The sequence below is a fragment of the Poecilia reticulata genome, linkage group LG17 (genome assembly GCF_000633615.1).
Source record: "Poecilia reticulata strain Guanapo linkage group LG17, Guppy_female_1.0+MT, whole genome shotgun sequence".
Lineage (NCBI taxonomy): Eukaryota > Metazoa > Chordata > Actinopteri > Cyprinodontiformes > Poeciliidae > Poecilia > Poecilia reticulata.
This window is the reverse complement of record NC_024347.1, coordinates 15,430,993-15,439,268: the sequence shown is the minus strand read 5'-3', so window position 1 is coordinate 15,439,268 and position 8,276 is coordinate 15,430,993. Positions and strand designations below refer to the sequence as shown.

The 8,276-nt window shown below is 39.7% G+C and overlaps 1 protein-coding gene across 1 annotated transcript in view; it reads right to left on the bottom strand.

Annotated features, from left to right (window-relative positions):
* LOC103479471 (neuropilin-1a-like) overlaps positions 1 to 7,756 on the bottom strand; it is a 63,423-nt gene extending 55,667 nt beyond the window's left edge. Inside the window, exons 1-2 of the mRNA XM_008433901.2 lie at positions 7,069 to 7,756; positions 5,864 to 6,038 (exon numbers count right to left, since the gene is read on the bottom strand). Of these exons, the coding sequence (XP_008432123.1) occupies positions 5,864 to 6,038; positions 7,069 to 7,156 (263 nt within the window). The 5' untranslated portion in view covers positions 7,157 to 7,756. The remainder of the gene's footprint in view (positions 1 to 5,863; positions 6,039 to 7,068) is intronic.
* Positions 7,757 to 8,276: the final 520 nt, after the last annotated feature.

The window sequence follows — 8,276 nt, the reverse complement described above, 5'->3', positions numbered from 1 at the left end:
ATCCATCCATCCATCCATCCATCCTATACCATCCATCCATCCATCCTATATCATCCATCCATCTATCCATCCATCCATCCTATACCATCCATTCATCATCCATCCATCCATCCATCCATCCATCCATCCATCCATCCATCCATCCATCCATCCATCCATCCATCCATTCATTCATCCTTACTTCTCTCTCTCCCTCCCCACAATCTTTTCTTCTGGGATTTATGGGTCTTTGGCCCAAAACTGATTTTATTCCACATCGTCTGGAGGAAAAATCGATCGACCAGTCTCTATCCTTTAACCCATCCAGCCTTTATTTAATCAGTCCTTACATCAAATTTTACATTTTTTTCTGGACTGGTTTCCATTTGGACACTTAACCCATCACTCAGAAACCCATCAGCCACCCATCTGTCGATCCATTAATCTAATTTCATCATCCATCCATCATTTTCATTCATTCACCCTCAGCAGGTTTATTCTATAACAATCAACTTGCTGCCGTCTACAGTCAGCATCTTTACATTTTACCTACTGTAACAACCCAACACAAAAAATATGCAACATGCTCTAAATCAGGGGTGTCCAAAGTGCGGCTCGAGGGCCATCTGTGGCCCTTGGACTGATTTTGTGTGGTCCTCAACTGCAACATAAAAATAATTAAAATTTGGCCCATAGATGCAGATGGGAGACTTTTAATTTGTAATCAGGGTAAAAACTGTTACCAACATAATATTTTACACAGGAAAATAGAAAGTACAAAAAGTTTGTTTTGTTTTTATAACAAAGTTTTAACAAAAAGTAAAAACAAAGTTTATTCCGAGACTTTTCCTGAAACAAAAATCAGGTTTTATTCTTCATTAAAGTTGGTTAAATATAACAAGAGTTTGGAAAGAAAGTGACCCAGGTCCTCTTCTTATTACTGAAAATAAATTTAGTCAATTGAACCCAAAAGAAACTTCAAAAATTAAAGTAGCAAATTTCTGTTTGCTCTTTTTTGAGACTAATCTCAGAAATTTCCTAGAAGCATTTCTAGAAAAATTTATTTAAAAAATAAACATTTTAGGATAATGTGAAAAACTTCTACAAAAAACCTTTCTGAATTTCAAATATCAAATTTACTTTTGAAATTTTTCAAGAATTTTAAAACAAACCACAAAACTTATTCATTTTTTTATAACTACAATGGCCATCGTAAAAATCCCTTTCAAGTTTTGGATCTACAATAAATAAATATCCAGCTACTTTACTGTCATGATGTTAGTTTTAGTTTTTGGCGTGTGACTATTTTTCAGTCTACAGTTTTGGCCATAAGTTTGTACACCCCAGCCGTAGATGGATAGATAAAAACTCGTCCAGCTTCCATTGTACCAGCAGCGACAGGCTGTGAATCTCCACACGCCGTGAAGTTGTGTGCATGGAAACATCCTGGCCTGGTTCTAGTTCGTGTGACGCTCCAAGACGTCGGATGGTCTTGTGACTTTGTCTCCAGGAAACGGTTTCAGAAAGGAGAGACCGGCTCCCATTACACTCGTACAGAGATGATATCAAATGATGTGTTTGGGGGATTTTCCTCGAGCAACAAAAGCTTGAATTAACGTCACACAACCAGCAATACAACCGGGATTAAAGTGATAGTTCTGGTAAGAAGGAGTTGGTTGGTTTAGCTTTAAATTTCTCATGAATCTGAATGTGCAGAGTGTGCAGACTCTCGCTGTGCGAACACCAAGCATACTGTAAGTGACAGAAACTTTGAGCTGCCAGGAGGCGTGAGCGAGAGCTGAGCTGCAGCCGTGTGGGAGGGAAACGGTTCGGCCAACTCCTAAACAGAGACGTCCCAAAATTATCCGGGCCGCCGACGCATGTTCCTCGCCGTAACTCGGCTTGGATTTTTCCCGCTCTCTGCAGGGATTCACTTCGACAACTATTTCCGTGGCGGATGTGAAAGAAAACTCGATCTGGCCGTCGCTCCGGAAACAACGAGAGAAAAAGTCTCTCAGTGAGGGATTACGAAGGAGTCATGAAACAAATTCAGAAACTTGTTGACATGAAGATGAGATTCTACGTTTGTTGATCATTTCAGTAAAACATGTTGGTTTACAAAACAGCCAAGGAAATTAGAAAAAATAAACTCAGGTTTTCAAAGCTAGCAAAAGTGCTAAGCTAAACATTAGCTACATGGTTACATATCCTATTCTATTTATCTAAGATCTACCATTAACTCATGAAAACTGTCAAATACTTTAGCAACAAACGTCTAGAAATCCTGTTTTTAAGGGTGAAACTTAAATTTAATGCTGCAAATTGACAACAGCTGAATTAAAGATAAGTTTTCCAACGCTGGATGTCAAAGTGTCACTCTGACAGTATAAATGTCCAAGCAGTGTTGTAGGAACAAATGTTAATAATTGAATAAAGTAACTAAAGGAAGCCATGTGACTGACGCACTGAAACCAGATGCAGCCTGGAGGAGACGGACTAAAACTACTCTGATCTAAAATGATAACAGCTGCTTTAGGATGACTCCTCATCAGTTTATGAGGCTTTAAAGGGAAAATGTCAAACTTTGTTGTTTTCTCTAATTAAGACGATGTTTTTTTCCTCCAACCTGCCGACAGAAACAAACAGAAACATTTTCAGTGTAATAAACATGGCATTTTGGCCATTTTTGAATAAAATACCCAATTAGTACGTTGTTTATTTTGGAGAAAATCCTTAATATTTTGCAGCTTTGGGACTATTTGGTCAGATTATTGTGCTTGATAAAGAATCGGAGCATTTACTGCTAACATGTTAGGTGGTGTTGATAGTTTTTCACACTTTCTGAAGGCGTTTAATTAAAATTTTCCCATTTTTATTTGGGTGATTGACTATTTTTAATGGAAGGAGAGATAAGTTATGTCTGCCATATAAACCATACAAACATAAAATGTTCAATTAAACCAATGCAACTTGGTTGAATCTAAAACATAGATCTGTCACAATAAATCAATTTAATGATAAATTAATGGTTTCTATTCTTGTGACTAATATTTTTTAAAAAGTAATTTTGTGTAGAGACTAAACGGTTCATTTCATTTTCATTTTATTTTGATGTTTTTTGTTGTTTTGTTTATTAATTTTGGAAATTTAAATGGTTTCCCAGTTCCAGTGTAAAGTTTCTTAATATTTGAGAGGGTAAACTTGCATTATTACGCCATTATTTACATGACTTGGTGCCAAAACGATATTATCATCGCAATAATTTCAGGGAAAAGCAAAATTTGTTATTGCAAGAAGCTAAACTTTACACAAAAATACACAAATACGACAATTCCTGAGGAGATATGAACTGAAAACAAGCACAACTTCTGAAAAACTCCAATTAAAAGTCTCGTTTCCGTTAAGTTCAGACCATTAGTCATTAAAACACTCTTTGCCTCCCTCAGATATGAATCTCAGGAAATTTTCAAGCGGGAATGCCGTCTCGCCAAAACGCTCAAGGCCTCCCTCGGCGAGTACATTTGAGTGGTTCCCAAAAACAACATCGCTCCTGCCAAGCCCAAGACTTACGAGCTACACCCGACCGTCATCCAACACAAACTCGCACAACAAATAATGAAACCGATCGAGCGGAGCGGAGAGGAGAGGCCCTCCAGGCAACAGCCAAATGACTTGTTGAGGTGGCTGCTGGGTGGTCAGGCTGTTTGATTCCTGCAAGTCTCAAAGTGGAAATGATGCCGCCGTCTACCGCAGGAAGGACAATCAGGCGTCAACGACGACTTCAGAAAACGCTTCTTTTTTCCCTCTGCTATTTATAAGCTAGTAATTATCCATCATGAAGGTTTTAATTTGGAAATAATTAACTTAACCAGCAGCGTTTTCCCAAAAACCAACCCGTTCCAGAAGCATTTTCCCCAACGAAGACAGAAGACGTGCAACCCAGCAAAGGACACATGATATCCAGTAACTGTCTGAGCACTAATGGTTTATTAGTCCCTTGGTGCTGAAATGTGATCCAATAGTATTGGACGTAACCTCCTGCCACACATCTGTGAGGCAGAGCCGGACAGCAAGCAGAGATTTACACCAGACGAGTTTACTGAGCTTTTAAAACAGGACAAAGGAGAAGCAAAAAAACACCATGGACGGAGCAACAAGCGAGCGTTCGCCATGAAGATCCCCTTCTTCAGCGAGGGGATCTGTGGCACCCTGCTGGTCCAGTTCTGGGCCTCCAAACACCATTCAACAAACCTTCAACAAACAAGTAGCCAAAAGGAAAACAAATCAAGATTAAAAAAGCTCTAAAATGGCCAGAATGTATTGGTAAATCCTGATCACACACTATTAGAATATCAATGAAACCTTAAAATTAAATAATTTTACTGAACATCTATCAGTCCCTCCTTCATGATTCTTTTTGTAATTTTTTACAATAAAAATCAAAGTGTTTGTGGTTCCAATCTGGAAATATCTGCAATATATGTGTTTATTTATGTCGGTAAATACGACTTTTCACTACTCTCTGTATAGATCATAAACTATAATCTCACATCAATTAAAGTCGAGGCAGCCGTTTAGTTAAAGAAAGAAACGTTTTTCACAATTTTTGAGAAAAATCTGCAATAAACTCCCAATTATGTATCAGCACAAAAAAGTGAAGGGTTTGTTGATTTTGTGTGAATTTACACGATAATTATCAAGAAACCGATTGATATAACTTGGCAGTAAACAGATGAAAACTACATTAATATAATATTTAAGCACATTTAGTGTTTATTCTAGGACCCAGAGGGCCACATAAAAAGCACTGGTGGGCCGGATTTGGCCCACGGGCCTTGAGTTTGACACATGTGCAATAAGTGGTTCATCTGAGGAAAGTCAAATTAAAAATCAGGACGATATCTAACGGCATTCCTCAGGGATGTTTCTTTAGCCTCTGATTAATTTGATAAACAGCTTGTCGTGTGTTTTGTTTTCATTGTGGCTACAGAAAGAGTAATTTAATATAAATACCTGCGATGACAATCACTTCAGCCTCTGATCTTGTTGAAAATGTCTATATCTTAAATAAAAATAGTTTTTTCAATTTGTATTTGTGTTTATTCCCAGTTATGGGTTTCTCCTTCTTCAGACTTTAAAGTCAAAGTCTGCCCTGGAGTAAAAGCCACTGAATGTTTCTGGTTCTGTTTACTATAAAATATAATTACATGGCTGCTTCCATAATTAGGAAACTTTCATTTGTATCTTTTTTGAAAGTCAGTGAAATATTTTTTTTAGCCTCATCAACCTCAAATCAAACCTGGAGCTGGAAAAACAAGTTTGGGTCATTTTTGTTTTGTGGTTGAAGGCCAGATAAAATCAGTTCGTGGGCCACAAATGGCCCACGCACCGCACTTTGGACTCCCCTTTAAAAGAAACATGCAGAAAAGAAGCATGCATAAATAACATGTCTGTCATGTTGCTTGATAAAAAGTGGCTTATTTAAAAGGTTACAGTTAACATCTTTACTCCTGTTTTTACTTATTTGCGATAATTTGTTGAGCAATGATCCTTTCACATCTCATTCCCAAAATGACAAAATAAAATCCAGCTACTTTTTCAATGCAGACAGTTTTGTGTAAAATAAATCCACACAACAGATGAAAATCATCAGAGCTGCTGCTGCTGCTGCAAACGGGTTTCTGTGGCCGAACGAAACCCATCAAACTCCATTTCCTCTGAAATCACCCTGAGAGCCTCTTCGCCAATAGAGGGCAGAGTTTGCCTCTGTATCCAGGCAGGATTGAGAGAGACAGAGAGAGAGAGAGAGAGAGAGAGAGAGAGAGAGAGACAGAGAGAGAGAGAGAGAGGGATAGAGAGAGAGAGAGACAGAGGGGGTTCTTACTTGCAGTCTCGGTCCTCCAGGTCAAAATGCGGGTTGAAGTTGATGAGGATTTTCTGGCTGGGCTCCGGTGCCGTTATGACCCACACGCAGAGCTGGGAGGGCGGGTAGGCGCCGGGGTAACCCGGGGAGGTCAGGTAGTTCGCCGAGTGGATCGTGATCTCTCCGCCGCATCTATCTGCACCACAAAGGAAGGCGGGAAGTGATTACAAAGGATTTTAAAAAAATGAAGCACAATCCAGAAAGAAAGTGGCGATTTTATGGTGATGGGGCTCTTCACTCAGGGTGCAGCTCTATCAGAGGGCGGCACCAGCACCACATGACTTTTCTATTCAAGCCAATTTCATAGTGAGCTGCCTCCTGAGTGTAAACAGCCAGAAAACATGAAGAAGAATGCATGGATTAAAGGGCGGTTTCACTGTTTTTAAACGACAAAATCTGGAAATCAAACTCTTTAAAACACAATTTGAAATTTAAAAATGCTTATTCTCTTCACATTTTAACTAACTGGTTAAAAGAAGCAGAAAAAAACAACCTGGAGTGGGTGATGATTCTGCTGTAGTTCTGGATAAATTGACCATTTAAATAATTACATAATAAGTTTTCTCCACTCTTTAACATCTTGGACTCAACCATCTGTGTCTCCATCCAACAGGCTGAATATTTTACCGGCATGTAACTGAGAGGGCGCAGGAGGGGTCGCCCAATGCGCCGTTTTCTTCCAAGAAGTGCCGCCGAACTGACGCATAAAACGTTTTCCAACTTTCCTGCCGGGTATTTCGGAGAAAATGTGCGACACAAAGTGAAGCCGCGTCGCATCCGCGCCATAAGGTGTGATCGCGATCTTCAAGGTGAGGAGCAGCAAAACGGGCGGCGCGGTTACATTTAATTTTCTCTGCGAATGGTTCATGAAATTGCTTGTTGCCTGGAGATCACGCTTCAGCGCGCAACAGCGGGTTTGGATGGAAATAAAACTAAAATCTTTAGAATAAATTATTCTCACTTCATTATTAAGATTTTATTTCCTCACTTTTGTTTCATCCTACGCCTGTTTGGTTTTTGTTTTCTCCCCCCTCATCTTTGAATAAATTAAAAAACAAATCGATTCTGGTTCAACTGCAGAAAAGCCAGGTGGGAGCCAACAATGCTGATAACAACATGCAAAAAAGAAAAACGGGTCAATAATAAATGCTGTAATGTCAACCTACCAATGTAAGTGAGCGGAGACACCGAGACGATTTGGGTGAAAAGGAACAATAGAAATCCACAGCGCATCCTTAGATTATGGCACCACATCGATAACAAGATAAACCAACCAAGAACAAGACCAAAGAAGAAGAGGAGAGAATCAGAAATAGCGGATATTCTCTCAGAGTAAGGGATCTGGTGGTTGTAGAGTCCCCAGCATCCTGCGTTTCACAGGCAACAACTTGGCATCTCCTGGAAGAAAATAATCCAAACGCAAAAAAAAAAGAAAGAAAAAGAAGCAAAAACCAAAATCCAGTGGCAAAAAGTGGCACCGCTGCGCTCCCGATCTGACGCCCGGCAGGAATGGTTCACATACTTCCAGAAGGAGGAATAAATTTTAAAAAAAATTACGCCACAAAAATCAGTGTTCAGCCGAAAAATACCCCGGAGCTCTCCTGGTGTGGACTCCGTGTGGTTCGAGTCCAGCTCGTCTCTCTGCGTGTCTGCTCGCGGCCGAACTGTCAGGAACACACGCAGCCTGGTTGTGAGGAGGCGGAATCTCCACTCCCCCAAATAATAATAATAATAATAATAATAATAATAATAATAATAATAATAATAATAATAATCCCTGCTCCGAGAGAACAGCAACAAGCGACCGCTGCAGAGGAGGGCTGGAGCAAACTGACACCGGTGCGCCCTCTGTGCGCTCCCGACGCGCGTGTGCGGGGCTGGAGGAGGAAGAGGAGGAGGAGGAGGAGGAAGAGGAGGAGGAGGAGGAAGAGGAGGTGGTTCACGCAAACTCATGATGGCATGCGGCTCCGTGACACAATCAGATGTGGACAGTAAGACTGAAGCAGATGAATCTGTTCCCGCTGAAAGGACACGCACGCCTCTTGTCACGATGATCACATTAAATGCTCGTTTAAATCCTTTTTAAATGTCAGCAAAAGTTGTTCTGAAAGGAGTTTAGGGTATTTTATGTTTTAAATTAACATGTTTTAGATGACAGCACTACGACAGAGTATTGGGGCAATAAAAATAAAAAAAACATGAGAACAGTCATAAAATTACGGGAATGAAGACATAATGCATGAATAAGTCAGAATATTGCGAGAATAAAGTATTACGAGAGTGAAATAGAATAAAGTCGTAGGAGAATAGCCATAAAAAGTCATAAAATTACAACAATAAAGTCTTAGGCTACAAGAATAGGTCATATATTACT